The 21593-nt window shown below is 38.3% G+C and overlaps 2 protein-coding genes across 4 annotated transcripts in view; one reads left to right on the top strand and one right to left on the bottom strand.

Moving 5' to 3' along the window:
• The window catches only part of Klhdc1 (kelch domain containing 1), a 51197-nt gene extending 43587 nt beyond the window's left edge, over window positions 1-7610 (bottom strand). For both annotated transcript variants that reach the window (XM_046461758.2, XM_046461759.2), the window contains exon 1: window positions 7477-7610. In XM_046461758.2, coding sequence (XP_046317714.1) covers window positions 7477-7572 — 96 coding nt within the window. In that variant the 5' untranslated portion in view covers window positions 7573-7610. The remainder of the gene's footprint in view (window positions 1-7476) is intronic.
• Window positions 7611-7632: 22 nt separating this feature from the next.
• Pole2 (DNA polymerase epsilon 2, accessory subunit) overlaps window positions 7633-21593 on the top strand; it is a 44919-nt gene continuing 30958 nt past the window's right edge. The window contains exon 1 of one of the 2 annotated variants that reach the window (XM_046461351.2): window positions 7633-11423. Coding sequence is in view for 1 of the 2 variants with exons in the window: in XM_046461350.2 (XP_046317306.1) it covers window positions 20358-20425 (68 nt within the window). In the remaining variant the exon portion in view is untranslated. Of the gene's footprint in view, window positions 11424-19636; window positions 20426-21593 lie in introns of those variants that run through there. The other variant, XM_046461350.2, reaches the window with a different exon arrangement.

Raw genomic sequence — 21593 nt, 5'->3', positions numbered from 1 at the left:
TGAAAAATAAAATAAAAAGGATTGGGGATATAGCTCAGTGGCAAAGTACCCCTGGGTGTTTGTTTCCTAGTACAGCCAAAAAAAAAAAAAAAAACCTAATTAAACAGAATGAAAAGTCTAGAAACAGATCACACATCCATGAAAATTTGATGTATGACAGAACAGTCTTGGAGGTTAGCAAGGAATGGGGGACATTTTAATATATGACATGAGGTCAAGTGGTGACCCATAGGAAAACACTATGAAACTAGATTTCTACTTTAAACCAAAACAACAACAACAACAACAACAAAAAAAAAAAAAAAAAAAAAAAACAAGCAAAAATCCAGGTTGAAAAAAGTTTTAAACAGAATGCAAAACTAAAAAAAGTTTAGAAGACAATGTTGGACACTTTATGACCTTTACATGGGGAAAGATTTCTTAAACAAGATGCAGAGAATACAAAGCATTAAGAAAAAGTTTGATGGGCTGGGGATGTGGCTCAAGCAGTAGTGCGCTTGCCTGGCATGCGTGCGGCCCGGGTTTGATCCTCAGCACCACATACAAACAAAGATGTTGTGTCTGCCGAAAACTAAAAAATAAATATTAAAAAAAAAAAAAAGTTTGAAATTACATTCTTTTTTTTGGTACTGGAGATTGAACCCAAGGCCTTGTGCATGCCAGGCAAACACTCTACTCTAAGCTACACCCCCAGCCTGAAATTACATTAAAACTAGGGATGATGGTACACACTTGTAATCCCAGAAATTTGGGAAGCTGAGGTAGGAGAACTGCAAGTTTGAGGCCAACCTCAGTGACTCAGTGAGACCTTCAACAACTAAGTGAGACCCTGTCTCAAATAGGGTTAAAAAGGGCTGGGGCTGTAGCTCAGTGGTAAAGTGCCCTTGGGTTCATTCCCCAGTACAAAACAAAGCAAAACAAAAACAAAAAACAAAACAACCCAATTATATTAAAACATATAATTTATGTTCAACAAAAGAATTATCAAGACATATAAACTGGGCTGGGAATGTGGCTCAAGCGGTAGTTCGCTCGCCTGGCATACACAGGGCGCTGGGTTCGATCCTCAGCACCACATAAAAATAAAGATGTCGTGTCCACCAAAAACTAAAAAATAAATATAAAAAAAGACATATAAAGTATAAACTGAAAAGACATATTCAACTCATTCAACCATATAATTAAAGTATTTGAATAGTCAGACATGGTGGTGCACACCAGTAATCCCAGTGGCTTGGGAGGCTTAGGCAGGAGGATCATGAGTTCAAAGCCAGCCTCAGCAATTTATCGAGGCCCTAAGTAACTTACCGAGAGAGCCTGCCTCAAAATAAAAAAGGGTGGGGGATGTGGTTCAGGGGTTAAATGTCCCTAGGTTCAATCCCAGGTACAAAAAAAAAAAAGTATTTGTACAAATCAGGTAACAAAAAAAGAAAGAAAGAAAGAAAGAAATAGACAAATGAGCAAAAGACCACATACCAGCATTTTCACAGAAAACACAAATAGTACATAAAGTTAGAAAAACCACATTTATCAGTACCATGATAGAAGAACAAAACACAAAATGCAATACCGTATTATACTCACTGGATTCACAAAGATTTAAGGGCAGATGGTACCAAATGTAGTCAAGGATGTGGAACAAGCAGAGAAATGGTGGTAGTATAAATTGATACAATTATTTTGGCAATGGTCTAAAATCTCCAAGTAAATTTGCAAACTCAGTGACCTAGCTTTCCATTTCTTAGTATATTCCCTAGAGAATGTTCATGCCTGTATGCATGTGCAATAGGAGACTTGCTATAAGATTACTCATTGTAGCATTGCTCATAATAGCAAAACAAAACAAAAATACAGAAACATTCAAATTAAAATACTCACCAACATGGATAAATAAATTTACACAGCATAATGTTATACAGGATATACGTCAAATGAATGGATCTAGGGATGATTTCAGTGTATTTAACAACTGGGTAGAATGGGCATTGATATTTAGAATGGACAACAAATACCAATAGGTACAACCATACAAGAGCTCATCCACTGATTAAGCAATATATAAATCTAAAAACTAAAGTCATGAAAGAGGGCTGAGGATGTGGCTCAAGCTCTAGCGCGCCTGCCTGGCATGCATGCGGCCCAGGTTCGATCCTCAGCACCACATGCAAACAAAGATGTTGTGTCTGCCGAAAACTAAAAAATAAATAAATATTAATATTCTCTCTCTCTCTAAAAAAAAAATAAATAAAGTCACGAAAGAAAATATGCTATGATTCCAAAACCATATAATATTTTGTTTAGAGATACATGTGTGGTAAAATTGTAAATAAAAGAGTGATTAACACAAAATTCAAGATAGTGGTATGGGAATGGGGTGGAGAGAGAAGTGTGATCAGTGGAGGATAAACATCAAGCTTCCAAGGCACTGGTGGTAGTCTACATCTTAAAGATAATTAGATGTTTATCTTTAAATGATATTTATTTTATGCATTCATTTGTACATCTACTTCAAATTTTAAGAAACAAGTATTTTTGTTTCTTAAGCAGTTTTGTATGCAGTCACATTACAGAGGCACACACCTGTAATTCCAGTGGCTTGGGTGCTGAAACAGGAGGATTGCAAATTCAAGACCAGCCTTGGCAATTTAGCAAGGACCTAAGCAATGCAGTGAGACTTTGTTTCAAAGCAAAAAAGCAGACAGGTGTGGTGGTACAAGCCTTTAATCCCAGCAATTTGGGCTGAGGAGGAAGATTATAAATTCAAAGCCAGCCTCAGCAATTCAGTGGGGGCCTTAAGCAATATAGTGAGATCCTGTCTCACAATAAAAAATAAAAAAGGGCTGGGGATGTGGCTCAGTGGTAAAGTGTCCCTGAGTTAAGTCACCAGTACCAAAAAAAAAAAAAAAAAAAATCAAGCAACTCACAAAATTATCAGAGAGACTAGAGGACTAGTGTCTGATTTATATAAAAAAAGAACAAGGTCTGAAACTACTATGGCATAGGGACAGGTATGCAGTCACTGGAAAGCACCATACTGCAAGTTAACATTGCCTTTTATGCCAGGGATCTTGTACTTCTGAAATTGTATTGCCAGGCTAAGAATCCTGTATGGGTCCTGGATTTTTACTTCTTTATTTTAAAATCCAAATCTAGCACAGGTTAACCAACAGGGTTCAACACACTTGCCTACAATTATGCTGCAATTGAGGGTGGAAAAGTGGGCATTTGAGTTTTTTTTATTGAATACCTTCTGTTGGCTATAATCAGTTCTAGACATGTGATATCATAGGTAAAAACTATCTTTGTAGAACTTACATTCTAAACCCAGAGATGGGATAGTCAGACCATGAATACCACAAATAGAGAAAGGAAGTTCAGATTTGGGGCATTTAAAAAAAAAATGTCTTCTACATTTACATAGACAGCCTATGTGACCAGTTATGAATAAAGTAAAACTATTATGTTAAGGAGAATATACACTTAAGGTTTTTAATACACATTGTCAAACTTTCCCTCAAAAAGATTACACCAATTTGTACTCCCATTAATAATGTATTAGTAATTTCCTTCCACATGCTTTTCCCAAAAATTATTTTCCTCCTCCTCCTCCCATTCCCCCTCTTCTCCTTTTTCCTTAGGTATCAGAGATTAAACTCACGGATGCTTTACCATTGGGTTACATCCCCAGACTTTTAAAATTTTTATCTTGAGACAAAGTCTTACTAAATTGCTTAGGGCCTAAATTACTGAGAGTGACCTGAACTTGCCATCCTCCTGACTTTGCCTCTCATGTTGCTGGGATTACAGGCATAATGCCACCACACCCAGCTCCCCAAATTTCTTTTTAATCTCTGCAAATCAGATAAGAAAAAAAAATAACAACTTCTTATTTTCAGTTGGGTTTCACTGGTTGGTTTTTTGTTTTTTCTTGGGTACCAGGGAGTGAACTCAGGGACACTCAACCACTGAGCCACATCCCCAGCCCGATTTTATTTTATTTAGAGACAGGGTCTCATTGGGTTGCTTAGCACCTCGCTTATACAGAAGCTGGCTTTGAATTTGCAATCCTCCTGTCTCAGTCTCCTGAGCTGCTGCGATTACAGGAGTGTGCCACTGTGCCCAGCTCACTGGTTCATTTTTTTTTTCTTCAGCATTGGTTCATAGTATACATGTATTTCTTCTTTGTTAAATTGCGCTTTTCCGTTGCTCATTCTTCAATGGGGATATTGCTCTATCTATCATACAAGTTGCAAATATTCTCCCATTTGTCATTTGCCTTATTTTGTGGAGTTTATAAATCAATTTTTAAGCTGGGTCCTGTAGTGGTGCACACCTATAATCTTAGGAGCTCAGAAGGTTGAGGCAGGAGGACTGCCAAATTCAAAGTCAGCTGCAGCAACTTAGTGAATCCCTGAGCAAGTCATTGAGACTCTGTCTCAAAATAAATAATAAAAAGGGGGGCTGGGGTTGTGGCTCAGTGGTAGAACGCTTGCCTAGGCACTGGGTTCAATCCTCAGCACCACATAAATGTAAAATAAAAATTGTGTCCACCTAAAACTTAAGAATAAATATTTAAAATAAACAAATAAATAATAAAAAGGACTGGGGATGTGGCTCAATAGTAACATGCTCCTGTGTTCAGTCTTCTGTTCTAAAAAGAAAAAATCAATTTTAAATTTTTTCAAGCTGATCTGCCAATATTTCTCTTTATAGTTTTTTTTTTTCCCCAAACTCAGATTTTCTTTTTCCAACTCAGGATTTTGCAATAGTCATATATTCCTCTCTTTTTGTGGTTTAATTTTTCTTTATTTAACTGATCAATCCTAAGACTCAAATATCATTCTTCTCCAGTTATCCTAGGACCATTTGTTACACAAGTGAATGTTTTTCCATATTTGAAATACTTCCTTTTAAGTACAAAATAAGTTGTATATGCTTGGCTATTTATGTAATTTGTTTCCCATCCTATAGTGATTTCTCTTTTGTATCAGGGCCACTAACTTAATTACTATAGTATTTCCTACCTTCATTCTTTTCAAACATTTTCTAAATGGATTCTTCTAAATCCATATACAAAACAGAAATCTGTAACCATATTTAAGCAGATTTTTCTATAAGGAAATTTCAGAGCAAAATGTATTAATATCAATTGTTGAGGAAAAGAACTATTTAAATTATTAAGGTTGTAAGAAGAACACAGCTTACATAGATGTACCTTTTTCTCCCAAAATTTGGGAAAATTACTCACAACTTTAAATGTTCCTAGTAGTAGCACTCAATTTTGTATGAATTTCAGTACTGTGGAAGATCTAGAACTAAGCAAAAGAGTGTACTGGCACCAATTAGGATTTAACATTTACTTTTTTTTTTTTTTTGGTACTACTCTTACCTCCAGAGGTGTTTTCAGATACATTGTTCTTTAAAACCTGTTCATAGTAGGACAATAAGTAGTTTAGATGTATATCTGTGACTTCTAGGACATATGTTTGTTGATTTTAACATAGTTTGTGTTAATGAGGAGGAAAATTATGATTGTTACACACAAATGTAGACTCATTTGATCAAAAAACAACTTACTACTAAAATACTTCCAGATGCAGGGACTTTTAGCTCTTTGTGCGAAGGCTACTCTCAAACTATTGTTGAAGGATAAATACTTTTTCTCATGATATACTATCTTCTTTTTTGCTTCCTACCTTCTTTTCCTTTCACTTACAACTAGAAATGATTTAACTGTTAATGATATCTGGAATTTAAAAAGTAGTACACTGTGGATCTAAATTTGTATTATATTATCCAGGGTGGTTCTGATAGCATCTCTGCTTATTGGATAAGAGCATGAAAGGAAGTATTTCAATTCAGGAACAAAAACTGAATTATTATATTAACGGAATTAATATTATCAATTACACAATTTTCAAGATTAAACTAAGATGTAAAAATTCACGCATGTCATTATGGGCCTCAAAGCATTCTACATTGATATGAGACATTTCATTCATGAGTTTAAAGCAAATCTATATAAGATTAAGTGAAATTTTTTTACTTATTACAAATAGCAGATGAAATTTGACACCTTTACAAGTGTCTCAAGTGGCAGAACTCAACCAAAACACTTCTTGTGCAACAGCATCATTACATCTTGACTATTTTTTCATCAAGAACAAATAGTGGAGGCCTGCAATCCCAGTGGCTCAGGAGGCTGAGGCATGAGGATCACGGGTTGAAAGCCAGCCTCAGCAACTTAGCTAGACCTTGTCTTAAAATAAAATAAAATGGGATGGGAATGTGGTTCAGTGGTTAAGTGACCCGGGTTCAATTCCTACTACCAAAATCAAAAAAAGATGAAAATATTAAACAGTATGGCATAATCAATTAATATTAGCGTATTAAATATAGTCTGAGTATTTTCATAATCTGTCGTCCTTGAGGTCAAAAGGCCATTAAAGTGACTTATTCCCATTGTCTCTCTGTCCTTATTTATAAAATGAAGATATTAATTACTTTACAGGGTTGTAGTGAGGATCATGTAAGATTAGGGACATAAAAGTTCCTAGCACCATGCCAGATATAGTAAACACTCAAAGATTAATTCTAATTTTTCTGATACTACACTAAAGTAAGAATAAACACACAAACAATAAAAACCCACTTGGATGTGAGAATTATTAACATGCATAGCATGTACTTTATTTCAGTGCTCCTCAGTCATGTTACAGGTCTGTCACATAATAGTATTCAGTCAGTCAGAAAATGTAGATTCTATTTTCAGCAGAGCTTCCAGATGGCTTTATTTTTGATCTGTAATCTAACAGGATGGCATATATTCCTGAATTGTTTTCCAGTTTTACAATTCTTGCTATAATCCTAGATTATAGAAGCAAAACACACACACACACACACATTCCAACCTCCATGGTAATAAGAATTTTCAACCATAATACTTTAGCATATTGTTGCTAATAAAGTCTATTTTGAAAATCCAGAAAAAAATATATATATATTTGTAATTACCCCTTGGCAAAGAAACGCCGCCAAAATAACCTAGAAATATTTAGCTGCTTCAGCGATTTCGATATTTTATTTCGAAACGCACCGTGGAAATTGGAAACATAAAACAATACAGAACGGCGCCCACGGTCTTTTCAATTCTGCGCGGGTATTTAAAGGTAACTAATCTCGCTGTAACTGTATTGGACAAACCGGGGGTTACTGGACAGCTGGGGGAGGGGAGGGAGGGCGTGGACCGGGGTTTGAAGGTTTTAGCAGTGGAGGCGACGGCGGGCCGGCGTCGCGCCTGGGGCGGCTGGGAGGGCAACGGGAGGCGGAGTGGGGAGGGCGCGGGGGCGCCTGGCCCCGGCCCGGGACGCACCCGACCTAGGGAGCGGGTGTGGGCGGGCGCTCAGCGCCCCTTCGGCCCTAGAGACCGTGCGGGCTCCCTGCGCGAGTCCGCCCCGTCCCGCCTCTTCCCCTTACCACGTAGCCCCCCCACACGTAGAGGAAGTTTCCGTCCACCACAGCGCAGTGGCCGCTGCGCTCCTCGGCCACGCAGAACAGCTGCGAGTCCGCCATCCACGCCGTCGCTGGCCCACTACACGGCGTGCCGCAGCCCCTGCCCACCGCGCTGCCTCTCCTCGGGTCCGGATTGCTGCACGCACGAACGGAACGCGTCGAGGGTCGAGATTGGTGGGAAGGCGAACCAGTGCGGCTGCGCCGTCCCTCTGCGGACTCGCTCACAAGGCCGCGCCAAGGGTGGAGTGGCCAGTGAGGGATGCCTTGGTTCTTAGCAGTGAGGAAGAGGCCTTAGCTTCCCCGGAGAAGGAACAGGCAGATTTCTTTGCACTTGAGGTGTTTTGGCAATTCAGTCTCATCCAGCTTCCATTTCATAGTCAGATTCCTTGATTTTTCTCAAAATGTCTTTGTGCAGTTGGTTTGTAGCAGGTTATATTTGGTCGTTGTGTCTCAAGATTTTTTCCGATATCTTTGTTAATTTTGAACAGTTTCCATCTATTCTCTCTTGTGGCACTTATTTGTGAAATGGGTTAGTTTTCCTATACCTGAATGTGGTTTCTCATTAACGTGTGCTTTCGTCCTGCCTATTTTTCTTAAACTGGAAGGTTGATCTAAAAGCTTTAGCGTCTGGGTCTGTTTTTTTCCAAGAACACTTCATGCTGCATCACAGTAGAAGGATTAGTGATACTTCCATTATTTCATTTAGCAATAGAAGTAAACATGCGCAGAGACGCAAATATTCCCCCTTTTTCTTACACAAAAGGAAGCATACTATATACACAACTCGGTAACCTGTTCTCCATTTAACGTTATATTGTTCCATATCGGTGTATTGTGATCTTCCCCAATCCTTTTGATTGTTTCATAGCACTCTATTGAGTGGCTGTGTCATGATTTTTTCAATCAAGTGCTTATTGATGGACGTCATTTATTCCCAGTTTTTTGTTGTCACAAATAATTTTGCATGAACAACATTATGCACATGTGATTTTGTAGTTTTACAAATATGTTTTTGGAATAGAGTTCTGGAAGTGGAATTGCTGGGTCAGAGGATAAAAGCATATATGATTTTGCTAGATGTTGCTGAAGTTGCCTCATAGGAATTATACTTTCACCAGCAATATATGAGAGTGACTGTTTCTCATAGCCTTCCCAACAGAGTATATTGCTAAAATTGTGGCGCTTTGCTAAAATGATATGCTAGAAGTAGTAGCTCAGTGAAGCCCTTGGATTTTCAGCTTTATGCGAGGACTTTTCTGTTAGATTTCATACCTTGAATAACTCTTCAATTTGTTTCCTATTGTCTATACTCCTTGAGGGAGTATAATATAAATGAATGCAGTTTCAGCATTTGTGTCTGTGATATTAAGGGAAACGTCAGTTTTTATACTTTGCTTACCTTCTGATTTCCCTTTTTTTAAAATTAAAAAAAAATTTTTTTGTAGTTGTAGTTGGACAGCATGCCTTTATTTTGTTTATTTTTATGTGGTGCTGAGGATCAAACCCAGTGCCTCACACATGCAGGGCAAGTGCTCTGCCACTGAGCTACAGCCCGAGCCCCTCCCATTTTTAATAAGATTTTTGTTCCTTTTCTTTTTCAGGGTAATCTTTTGTTAGCCTATTGATTGTGTGTGTGTGTGTGTGTGTGTATGTGTGTATTTTACTGGTGATTGAATCCAAAGGTCCTGAACTACTGAGCCACACTTCTAGCACCCTCTTTTTTTAGGAACTAGGGATTGAGCCCAGGGCGTGTAACCATTGAGCCATGTCACCATCCATTTTTATTTTTATTTTTTTGAGACAGGGTCTTACTAAGTTGTTTAGGGCCTCCCTAAGTTGATGAAGCTGGCTTTGAATTTATGATGCTCCTGCCTTAGCCTCCTGAGCCACTGGGAAGACAAGTGAGCACCACTGCACCTGGCACGCTAGCCCTTTTTATTTCATTTGAGACAAGGTCTTGCTAAGTTGTTTAGGTTCCCCTGAAACTTTCGACTTTCCTGCCTCAGCCACCTGAGTTACTGGGATTATAGGCACATGGCACTACAGCTGACTCAGTTGATGCTTTTTTAACATTTATTTTTATGTTTGATTAAAAATAGTACATTTTTTAAGAATGGGGATTAATTCAGGATATCTAGTCTGGACATATTGCTAGAAATAGAAGTCCAAGTATCATTTTAAATATAAAATTTTCTTTTTTTATTTAAAGTATATTTCAGAGTATCTTCACTTAGATAATTCATTCTTCAATTCTCAATTTAAACATCATTGGAGATCTTCATTATGTAGGTTAGGTCCACCTGTTACATCCTCTCATAGAACCCTAAACTTCATAGCACACTTCTCTACCTATAATTATATATGTTATATTCCCCAATGTATTATAAGCTGCCTGAGAGAAGAGATTTTCTGTTTCATGTTCAGTGATATATCTTTAGCAAAAACACAGTGCTTATTCATTATTAGGTGCTTACTAAGTCCCTTGGACTAGATATATTCTGGCTTACCAGAGTAGTGTAATGCCAGATTCGATTTGTGGGACCCCAGTAGACATCCAGGAGCCGAATCTGATGCAATCACACAATAGTCTTTATTGCAAGCTCAAGCCTGGTCTCACTCACTACTGTTCCCGATGCAGCGATCCCAGGGAGTGAGACCAGGTCCTTTGTTCAGTGAGATTTATAGTTTTTTTTGGTATACTCTATGCCTCACAACATCACACAGCAAGTCATTTCACACCGAGGGAAAATCAAACAACAATTCTTAACATTGATTAGCACATTCACTGGTGGGAACAAGTTAGGTAGAGGTGATTGGTTAGTACAAGAGAGGGATTCATTTGAACTAAATTGGTTTAAGCCTCGAAGGGTGTATGTGCTAAACTACATGGTTTCCCAACATGTTATCAACCATCATAAACTAGTGGGGGGTCATCTGGCATCCCAGGTATTTTCTCTGTTTCATGCTGATTGGTGGTTGTTAGGGGGTTGCTATGGGTCCTCACCTATCCTAACTGAGTCACCTCTTCTGTTATTTGCAGACAAACAACTCGGCAGGGTGGCTATCTGCCTAGGAGTGCTCTGTGGGTTTTTCCAAGGACAAGGGTCACACCCCCTTCCTTGGACAGGCTTTGCTCTGAGGCAGAGGCTGGTTTCTCAAAAATGGAGTCATATCAGTTTCTCAGAAGAAATTTTGAACCAAAGGTTATAACACTGTAGATGAACATAGTAGCTGGTTATAAGAATGTTGAGGAGACATCATCGACAGGCTATCGATAGAGCAGCATCTCTTACCCTGGGATATGGACTTTGAAACTCCATAGAGAGGCTTCAGAACCAGTAAATAAAGTGTGTGTGTGTGTGTGTGTGTGTGTGTTTAAAGATTCATAGCTTTTATCTAGCTTTCAGAGAGGAGATCTATGGCTTTCATTAGCTCTGTCTTCTAGAGCAAGAGAGTGGATGAAGTCAGGGTATCTTTGTTTTTTTTTAACTTGGTCCCTGGTGGCAGTGCTATTCTTAGCATACATAAAATACTGACTTTAGTTTTGGAATGTATACGTGGAAATGTCTACCCGGTAGATAGGTATGTTGGTCTGGAGCTTTTTAGCAGTTTTGCTTAGAGATGGAGATGTTGGGTTTATCATTGTACAGACAAGTTTGTGGGAGCTGTGAACATGGATAAGATTTCCCAAAGAGTATGTTGAGTGAGATGACTGGGAATTCCAACATTTCAGTGGAAGAAAGAAGAAAAGAAGATGAGAAGAATCAACCACAGTGATGGACAGTCAGGAAAATATAGTACTATTGAAATGAGGAAAGAGACTGTTGTAATAAGATCAAGAGGGTCAGCAACCTTGCAGAGATCAAATAAGATGATAACTGAGAATTTACCATTAATTTCACAAGTGAAAGGTAATTGATGAAACCACAATGAGATACCTGTATACTTTTATTAGAATGACTAAAAAGATTGACAACACCAAATATGGGTGAGGATACAGAACAACTAGAACTCTCATACACTGCTAATGGAATAAAAATGGGAAAATGTTTGTAGTTTCTTAAAGTATATAACTAAATATTATAAGGTAAAAATATATGTACTCCATGACCCAGATATTTTACTACTACAATTTACTCAAGAAAATTTAGGGCTGTGGTTGTGACTCAGTGGTTGTATGCTTGTCTAGCATGTGTCAGGCACTGGGTTTGATTCTCAGGACCACATAAAAAAATAAATAAAGATATTGTGTCTATCTACAGCTAAAAATATTTTTTAAAAAGAAAATTAAAATTATGTATCCACAAAATGACTTATACAAATAATAGCCCCAAAGTGGAAAGACCCTATATTTTCATTGTTTAGGTAAATAGATAAACAAATTGTATATATTTATACAATGATATGCAGCTCAAAAATAAAAAGGAAGAAAATCTACTGAAACTTGCATGTAATAACAGGGAGGAACTAATACAACTAATATATATTAAGTTAGTGAAAGAAACCAGACACAAAAGACTATTTGCTATGTGATTTATATGAAATCTAAAATACGTAAAACTAGTCTAAAGTAATAGCAGAAAAGTGGTTATTTGGGGATAGAAACTTTAAATTGATAGAAAAGAGTACAAGGGACATTCTGAAGGGATGTTCTATATCTTGATTGAGATGGTAATAGTTACATAGATATGTATTTTTATCAAAATGATTGACTTTCATATTTCAGATTTGTACATTTTTCTTAATGTCAACTATACCTCAGATAGATACAATCACACATATATATGTAACATGTATATGTATCTCCTCATTCCATCATTTATTGTTACTAGTAATATTGGTATTGCATTCTTATTTCTTAAGAAGCAGGGTCTTGCTTATGTTACACAGGCTGATGGTGAACCCCTGGGCCCAAGCAATCCTCCTGTGTCAGCCTCCTAAGTAGCTAGGACTATTATGAGAAGCCACTTCAGAAAATACTCTATGTCCAAATTCAAATCAAACATAGCTTTATTTACCTGGCCAGGGACTGTCGCCCACCCATAGAGACTGAAGCTCTATGGGAGAACAGCCATTTCCTGGCTTGTGTCTTGGGAATTTAAGGACAAAAACCACAGCTCAGGGACTTTCCTTAGCATCATTCAAGCAAGTCAATCATAGAATTTTTAAGACAGCAATTAGCACAGCAACTCACAATCGCATCTTGGGTTTGAGCAGGTGTTAGACAATTGTATCCTGAGTTTGAGCAGGTGGTTAGTGGGGGCAAGAATCTACTTCAAAGTCTTGAGTCACCAAGACCACCATATCTTGGGTTGAGTGCACTTTGTGGGGTACAAAGTACAGAAATCAATCTATTATAAGAAAACAGCTTTCATTTCAGTTTCTCAGAAACAGCTCTTGTAACAGTTTTTTTTATAGAAGGCAGCAGAATGGAGTCCTAGGCCTGTCTATGACAGTTTTTGCTTTATAATTATCTTAACTCACTTATCAAATTCTATATCTATGATCTATATTTTTTACTAACCTATAACCTATAACTTACACTCTTATTGATTGTATTTGTCATTTCACACCACAGCAGGACTACATGCACATACCACTGCCCCTAGCCTAAGTATTGCATTTTTGAAATGGAGCACTTGTCCTCCTGGACCTTAAAGTCTGTAGTGAAGGATGTAAATTATAAACAGACAGTTACCAAACTGTGCAGTAAGTACACCCCCCCCCCAAAGTCCAGGGTGGCTTGGGGCTACAGTAGAGGACTCTTAACTCATATTTTGGGGAGTTCCTGAGAGGAAATAAAATCTAAGCTAAGAAGTAAAGAATGAATGGATGTTGTTCAGTCTAGTGGAAGAAAGAGGGAGAGAAGTGCTCCTAGAGAAGGAATAGGAGAGGAAGAGAGAGATGACTTGTTCACCTTATTCCAATATAGTGAGACTTTAAAGCATTTTAAGTTGGGAAATGACTTGGTTAAAAAATACATTTTAGAAATTTATTCTAATGGCAATATTGGAGGCAAAGAGGCAAGTTAGTGGGTCAGTTATGTCTGGCTAGAGAGGGTGATGTCTCAAGTGAAGGCCTTCACCCTGGAAATTCCGAGAAAGACATGGATGGGTTTGAGAGATACTTAAAAGGTAGAACTGCAGGGACATGGTCACTTATTGGTTTATGAAGGAGGAAGAACAGAAAGGAGTGAAAGATGGTACCTTATATACTAGCTTGGTCACTGGGTAGAAGCTGGGTAGAACACTTCACTAGGCTACTGAACACGGAAGAGGAACAGGTTTAGGAGTGATGACAGCCAGTGAGTTCATTGGGGCATAAAGAGTTAGTTTTGAAGTCAAGGGATGAGGATTAGATATGGGAATTTTGAAATCATCAGCATATGGTTGTTTATTGAAGTATTGGGACTTTATGAACTAGCATGTGAAGGAACCATAGGAAGAAGCTAAAAATTTATGGGACAAATGGAATCACTGTCAGATTGTGATAAGACGTTGGGCAATTGTGATCATTTTTTTTCCTCTTCAATTTTTTATATGAAATCTATCAGCCAGGCATGGTAGCACATGTCTGTAATTCCAACTACTAAGAGGGCTGAGGCAGAAGGATCTCCAGTTCAAGGTTAATATGAGTAATACAGGAAGATCTCCATCTAAACAAATAAAACCCATGAAATCTATCAAACATACAGAAAAGTTGAAAAAACTGTTCAAGGAATACCTATGTATCCTCCACTGAAATGATTGCTAATATTGCCATACTAGCTTTAGGTGTGGCCATGTTTTTCATTTTGTTGAATTATTTGAGAGTGGTAGGTATGATATTACACTTCAATATGCATTTTCTAAAAACAGGGACCTTCACTTACATATCATAGCTAACAAAATTAAGCTATTCCTTAATATAATCTGATATCCAGTTCATAGACAAGGTTCCTGAATTGCACTATAAAACAACTTTTAGAGCTGTTTTTTTTTTTTTTTTAAATTTCAAACCGGGTTGCAGTCATAGTTTATATAGTGCATTTGATTATTAAGTATTTTTAAGATCATGTATTATCTATTGCTGTGTTACACATTAGCCTAAAATTTAGAGACTTAAACAATAGAACTTTATTATCTCACACAATTTCTGTGGGTCAGGAATTTGGAAACAGTGTGGCTGGTTTTAATCTCTCCTCTCCCACAAAGGTTGTAGTCACAATTTTGGCAAGGGTTGTTGTAGTCTATCACAACCGGTGCAGTGTTTACTCAGTTTCCCTGAACTAGGGTGGTGAGTTGGATTAGAAATATTAAAAGAATGAGAAATTTAAGAAATAAAGTCAAATACATGGAAATAAGTGAAAAGCAAGGGGTGAGGGTCTGGGGCTGGTGGGATAATCCAGCTCTGATGGAGACTATTTAACCAGGGGAATGAAAACCCACAAGTTTATTTCATAGGTATGGGCATTAAAGGGTTTCAGTGTGAAAAACTTCTTGAGGTAAACAGGATGAAGTTAAGAAAAACAACACAGTTGGGGCTCAGCAGGTTACACCCACACCCATCTCTTCTATCTACTGGCAGCTGGGATTTGAGATCAAGGCTTTTGAACTAGAGAATTGCATGACAAGCACTGAAGTTTCATATCAACAGGAGTCAAGCTGCAAATGGGCGTTCCCCTGGCATCCTTGTACCACGGGGTTCCGCAAAGCGGGCTCACTGTCCAGGTTTCACTTAGTTCAAAGCAATGATTGATTGATTTTTAAAATTAATTAATTAATTTATTCTAATTAGGTATACATGACAGCAGAATGCATTTTGATTCTTTGTACACAATTGATGCACAACTTTTCATTTCTCTGGTTGTACACGGTGTAGCATCCTACCATATGTGCAGTCATACACGCACCTGGGGTAATGATGTCCATCTCATTCCACCATCTTTCCTGTCCCCATGCTCCCTCCCCTCCCCCGCTTTGCCTAATCAAAGTTTCTCCATTTTTCCCATGCGCCGACCCCCCCCCATTATGGATCAGCATCCACTTGGCAGAGAGAACATTCGGCTCAAAGCAATGATTTATTAACTGCTCAAGACAGTGGTCATCTGAAAACTTCACTCAGGCTGGAAGATAAAGCTTCCAAAATTGCTCATGCACACTGGCACACAGATGACAATTTGGTGCTGGCTGTTGGCCATGGAGAGAAAGAGAGACATAGACTGGTTTAGAGATACTTAAAAGGTATCTCTTTTGATTTCTTAACATGGATCTTTTCACTGACTTGCTTGAAGGCAACTGCTTCCCCAAGATAGTGACCCAAGAGGGAGCAAAGCTGAAGTAGTTGCATCTTCTATGACCTGACTTTGGAAGTTTTATCTATCTTGTCCACAAAATCCTATTGGTTGCGTAGGTCAGGCCCCTGTGGGAGGTAGTGCACAAGATCTGAATATCAGAAAGCGAAAATCACCGGGGGCTGTCTTAAGAGGGTGGCTAGCATAGTCTGGGTCAGTTCTTCTGCCTGGTTCCTTTCACTAACTTAGAGGAGAACAAGCCAGTTGGCTTTTAGATTATTCTACCTTTTGGATGTGTCTGAATGTTTCCTCTTGGTGTATTTTTTTTTTTTTAAAGAGAGAGAGAGAGAGAGAGAGAGAACTTTTAATATTTATTTTTTAGTTTTCGGCAGACACAACATCTTTGTTTGTATGTGGTGCTGAGGATCGAACCCGGGCTGCACGCATGCCAGGCGAGTGCGCTACCACTTGAGCCACATCTCCAGCCCCCTCTTGGTGGAATTTGGCTTGTTCCATTCTCCTCTGTATTTCCTTAAACTAGAAGTTAGATCTGGCCTTGATTACATTGAGTTAACAATTTTGGCAAGAATATTTTACAGGTGATTCTGTATGTGTCATATTGCATTATAAAAGGGGCATGATGTCAAATTATTCCACTATGTGTGATGCCAAGTTTCACACTTGGTTAAGGTGGTAACACCTTGATTAACATCCCATTGTGATAGTACTGTTTCTCCATTGTGACTATCAAGTAATCTATAGGGTGATACCTTGGGACTGTGCAAATGTCCTGTTCCTGAAACATTTAACCTAATGGTTTTATCTTTTATATCTCTGTTTCCTCCACCTTCCTGCCTACTGGTAACCATTTGATTCTTGTTTATCCTTCTAGTGGTTAAGCAAATAAAGCCAATTTTTCTTATTTGTGCACTCACATTTGCAAATTCACGGATTCACTGAAATTCATTTGTAACTCTTAAATTATTTATTTTTAAAATTTATTTTAATTAGGTATAAATGACAGCAAAATGCATTTTGATTCTGGTACACAATTGCAGCATAACTTTTCATTTCTCTGGTTGTACATGATATAGCGTCACACCCTATGTGCAGTCTTATATGTACCCATCTCATTCCACTATTTTTCCTGCCCCCATGACCCCTCCCCTTTGCCCAATAAAGTTCCTCCATTTTCCCCATGCCTCCCACCTCCCTGTTTTGGATCAGCATCCACTTATCAGAGAGAACATTCGGCCTTTGGCTTTTTGGGATTGGCTTACTTCATTTAGCATGATATTCTCCATCCATTTAACTGCAAATGCCATGATTTTATTCTCTTTTAATGCTGAGTAATATTCCATTGTGAATATATACCACAGTTTCTTTATCCATTCATCTACTGAGGGCATCTAGGTTGCTTCCACAGTTTAGCTATTGTGAATTGAGGTGCTAGGAACATTGATGGTGGCTGCATTAGTATAGTAAGCTGATTTTAAGTCCTTTGGGTATAGACCAAAGAGTGGGTCAAATAGTGGTTGCATTCCAAGTTTTTTAAGGAATCTCCATTCTGCTTTCCAGATTGGTTGCACCAATTTGCAATTCCACCAGCAATGTATGAGTGTGCCTTTTCCCCCACCTCCAGACCAACATTTATTGTTGTCTGTATTCTTGACAACTGCCATTCTGACTGGTGTGAGATGAAACCTTAGAGTACTTTTGATTTGCATTCCTCTAATTACTAGAGATGTTGAACATTTTTTCATATATTTGTTGATCGAATATATATCTTCTTCTGAGAAGTGTCTATTATTATTGTCTAATATTATTAAGTGTCTAATATTATTAAGTGTCTATTATTATTAAGTGTCTAATAGACACTTAATAATAATAGACACTTAATGACCTATTTATTAATTGGGTTGCTTGTTTTGAGGGTTTTAATTTTTTTGAGTTCTTTATATATCCTGTATCTGACTGTATCTGACTGATGTATGTGTGGCAAAAATTTGCTCCCAAAATGTAGGCTCTCTGTTCACCTCCTTGATTGTTTCTTTAGCTTTTTAGTTTGAGTCCGTACCATTTATTAATTCTTGATTTTATTTCTTGTGCTTTAGGAGTCTTGTTAAGGAAGTCAGGGCCTAATCTGATGTGATGAAAATTTGGGCCTACTTTTTCCTCTCTTAGGCGCAGGGTGAGATATAGGGGTTTAATTTCATTTTGTTGCATATGGATTTGCAGTTCTCCCAGCACCATTTGTTGAAGAGGCTATCTTTTCTCCAATGTATGTTTTTGGCACCTTTGTCTTGTATGAGATAACTATATTTATGTTGGTTTCAGATAATTTATTTTGATAAATACTATTTCATGGTCATTTGAGAACATTCTCAGAGCAGAAAAAAAATTTTTTTGAGTTGTCTATCATGCACGTTCCTAACTGGAGGCTGAACAAGGCAGCATGACTTTCATTTTTCTTTCTTCTGTTTGTAGCTGTAGATAGACAAAATGCCTTTATTTTATTTGTTTTGTGGTTCTAAGGATTGAACTCAGTGCCTCATACATGCTAGGCAAGTACTTTGCCATTGAGCCAGGCCCTAGCTCTGTTTTTCTTTTTTCATTTCTTTTACCATAAGCAACTGAGCCTTTTGAAGTGTATTTAGTGCCAGAGTTTCTGCATTTTTGTGATTTTTATAGGTGATATTGCTGCTAAAATTGCTGCTTCCCAGTGTAGTGCTGAAATACTGTCTAGTATTACAAGTTACAAGAAGACTGTGATATGCCTTATGGAAACAATGTATGTGATAGATAAGCATCCTTAGGTATGAGTTATAGTGTTATTGGCACTTAGCTCAATGTTAATGAATCAATAATATATATTAAAGATGTCTTTAAATCAGACTCACATAAAATAAGGCTCTGTATGGATCAATGGATAAAATGTCTCCAGAGGCTCAAAGAATCCTGTTTTTTCTCTAGCAGCAATGAATCAGCATTCCCTAATTTGTTATTGATGGCTACTTTATAGAACATAATCTAATTATGGCAAATAATAAGAATTAACATTGTTTTTATTAAATATCCTTTATTAAATATTAAATATCATTTTTAACATAAAAGTTCAAGTTGTTTTGCTTTTTTTTGAAACTTTTTTGTTATTATTTATGTTATTATTATTTGTTACAAATACATAGATAGGGTGCAATGGAGCACACCTGTAATCCTAATGACTAGGAAAACTGAGGTGGGAGGATCACAAGTTGGAGACCAGACCAAGTAACTTGCTAAGAACCTGTCTCAAAATAAAAAAGGGCTGGTGATACAGCTCAGTAGTGGAGCACTTGCATAGTGAGACCCAGTGTTTTATCCCTAGTAGCATACTCACACACAAAAGATGCAGAGAATACTGTGTACAAAAATCACTTTTTCCAGGGCTTAAGGTTTAGCTCAGTCGTGCAACACATGGCTGAGGCCCTGGGTTCAATCCCCAATACACATATAAGAACTTTGGGGCATATTTTTGGGGTTTAGTATGTTTTCGATTTTAAGTTTACTTTTTTAATTTTTATTTTTTTTGACTATATAAACACATACATGGATCAAAAGTCTCACTATAAAGAAAGGTTTCACTTTCATCCGTTTTCAGTTAATCTTTTATTTTCAGAGTCTAGTTGAACTTTACAGAGGTTTTGAAATGCAAAACATCTACGTATATATGTGTGTGTGTGTATAAATAAACACACACACACTTCTTTTCATATATGCGTGTACATATATTTATATATTGATTTTTAACCACATGCCCTGGAAATCACTGTATACAGCTATTTAGAAACGATCATGTTTTATTAGGCTGCGTGTTCACTTATAAGCACTACGGTTTATTCAGTTCATTTTGAAGTGTGGCAGACAGGCACTCCACTTGCAGGAATCAGATTTAACAATGCAATCATGGCTCCACAACTTGTTGAATGTTGCATCTTGAGCCAGCCATTTATAATCTTTGTGTCTCGTCCGTAAAATGAGGCTGTTGTGGGATAAATAACCCACAGCTCATTTGCTGTTGCGAGCAGCACATCAATTAATACACTTAAAGTGCTTATGAGAGCTCAAGGCATAGCATAGAGGAAGCCTTTGACTAAAAAGCCGGGTGGGTGGAAGTGATGGAGATTTGTACAGTTTCGAGTGTGCTGGGAAAACCTGCGGACGTCACAGAATATTTCTAGGGCCTGTGTGATGTAGGAAAAAGGACACAGGCTTCCCCTGAAGTTCTCACAGCCTTGGGTCCGGGAAGTTTCGCCATTAGGGAAGGTCGAGGACACCAACGAGTGCGCTGAGAAGCTCAATGCTGCAGTACTGCCAACAGGGAAGCACGTTCCCAACCAGACGCTCAAGCCCTTCAGTCTCCCGGTAGTTGAGAGCAGAGTGGTCTCCAGTGTCAGTCCACAGATCTGAAGCAGCTGCCCGCCCGGAACCACAAATCAGCCGGCAGTGGTTGCAAAAAATTACTCGAAGTGCGCCGGGGGCGGAGCGCGCCGGGGAAGGGGAGGAGCCACGTCCGTGGCGCCAAATCTCAAGCATGGCGCCTGAACGAGTGCGGAGCCGAGTGCTCTCAGCCTTCAAGCTGCGTGGCTTGCTGCTCCGAGGGTGAGTCTGCCAGGGCAACTGACCTGGTGGGAGGGTAGATTCAGGGCTCGGCTGCGGCGCCGGGGAGCGGGACACGCCGCGGCGCCCCCAGCGCTCAAAGAGGAGGTTTGACCTTAAATGACAGACCCTTAAAAAAGCTAGGTCAAACTGGCATGATCTTGAGGCTGCAGTGCTTTCCTAGGTTTCCCCGACGTTCGTGGGCAGTCAAATGCTTCTTCTTGGCGGGGCCAGGAGTTCCTGGACACTTGAGCCTGAGAAGCAGCGATCTGTCTCCTAGAAGTCCTTTAGCACTGGGACTTGGGCACCTCTCAGTCTGCGGAAGTATCCGCCTCTGCCCGAGGCGAATCATAACAAAGCAACTTCACATAGTTACTGAGACATCAAATTATGAGACCTGGGAGGTAGGAATGATGGTGGAATGAGATAGACATCATTACCCTAAGTACATGTATAAGACACGAATGGTGTGAAAATACTTTGTGTACAACCATTGTCTTGAAAAATTGTGCTCTATATGTGTAATATGAAATGAATTGCATTATGCCATAATGTATAACAAATCAGGAAAAAAAAAAAAAAAGAGAGACCTAGGAGGTCTCTACCATGCATGTCAGGAGTTGCTAATTTATATTGTTGCAGAAACTGTGGGCCTCCCAACCCTCCCGGGTTGGGAGTTTTGGATTATTTATTATTTCCAGTATAATTAAATGGATTTTTTAGGTGTCCACTTGGATTCTTTGTAAGATTCCCTTTATAACGTCTCAGAAAGTCAGGTTTCCTGACCATATGTGTTTTTTAGAACATATCGAATGACTATATCCAAGATCACGCTCATTAAATCTGCGTTGTATTTTTATAATACAATTTTATACATATTTAAATGCTTGCTGAATCAGGTTTTGATTGCTGTAATGTATGTAGAGTTTTTTTGTTCTGTTTTGGATTTTCGTTTATTTATTTTTAGGGATCTCAGGTATGGACTCCAGGGCCTCATGCATGCTAACAAGCACTCTGCCACTGAGCAACATCCCAGCCCAGTTTTGTGGAACTTATAACATTGTTTTGTGTTAGTGGTGAACAAAAGCCAGTGTGAATATACCCTCCAAGAAAATAATGAATTCTGTTCAGTTGATTTCTGACATTTTCTGACAATTGATCAATATGAGCA

Source organism: Marmota monax, unplaced genomic scaffold (genome assembly GCF_021218885.2).
Source record: "Marmota monax isolate L192 unplaced genomic scaffold, Marmota_monax_Labrador192_F-V1.1 WCK01_AAM20220418_F8-fsc00001, whole genome shotgun sequence".
NCBI lineage: Eukaryota > Metazoa > Chordata > Mammalia > Rodentia > Sciuridae > Marmota > Marmota monax.
The sequence above is the reverse complement of the archived record's forward strand: the minus strand, read 5'-3'. Positions and strand labels throughout refer to the sequence as shown.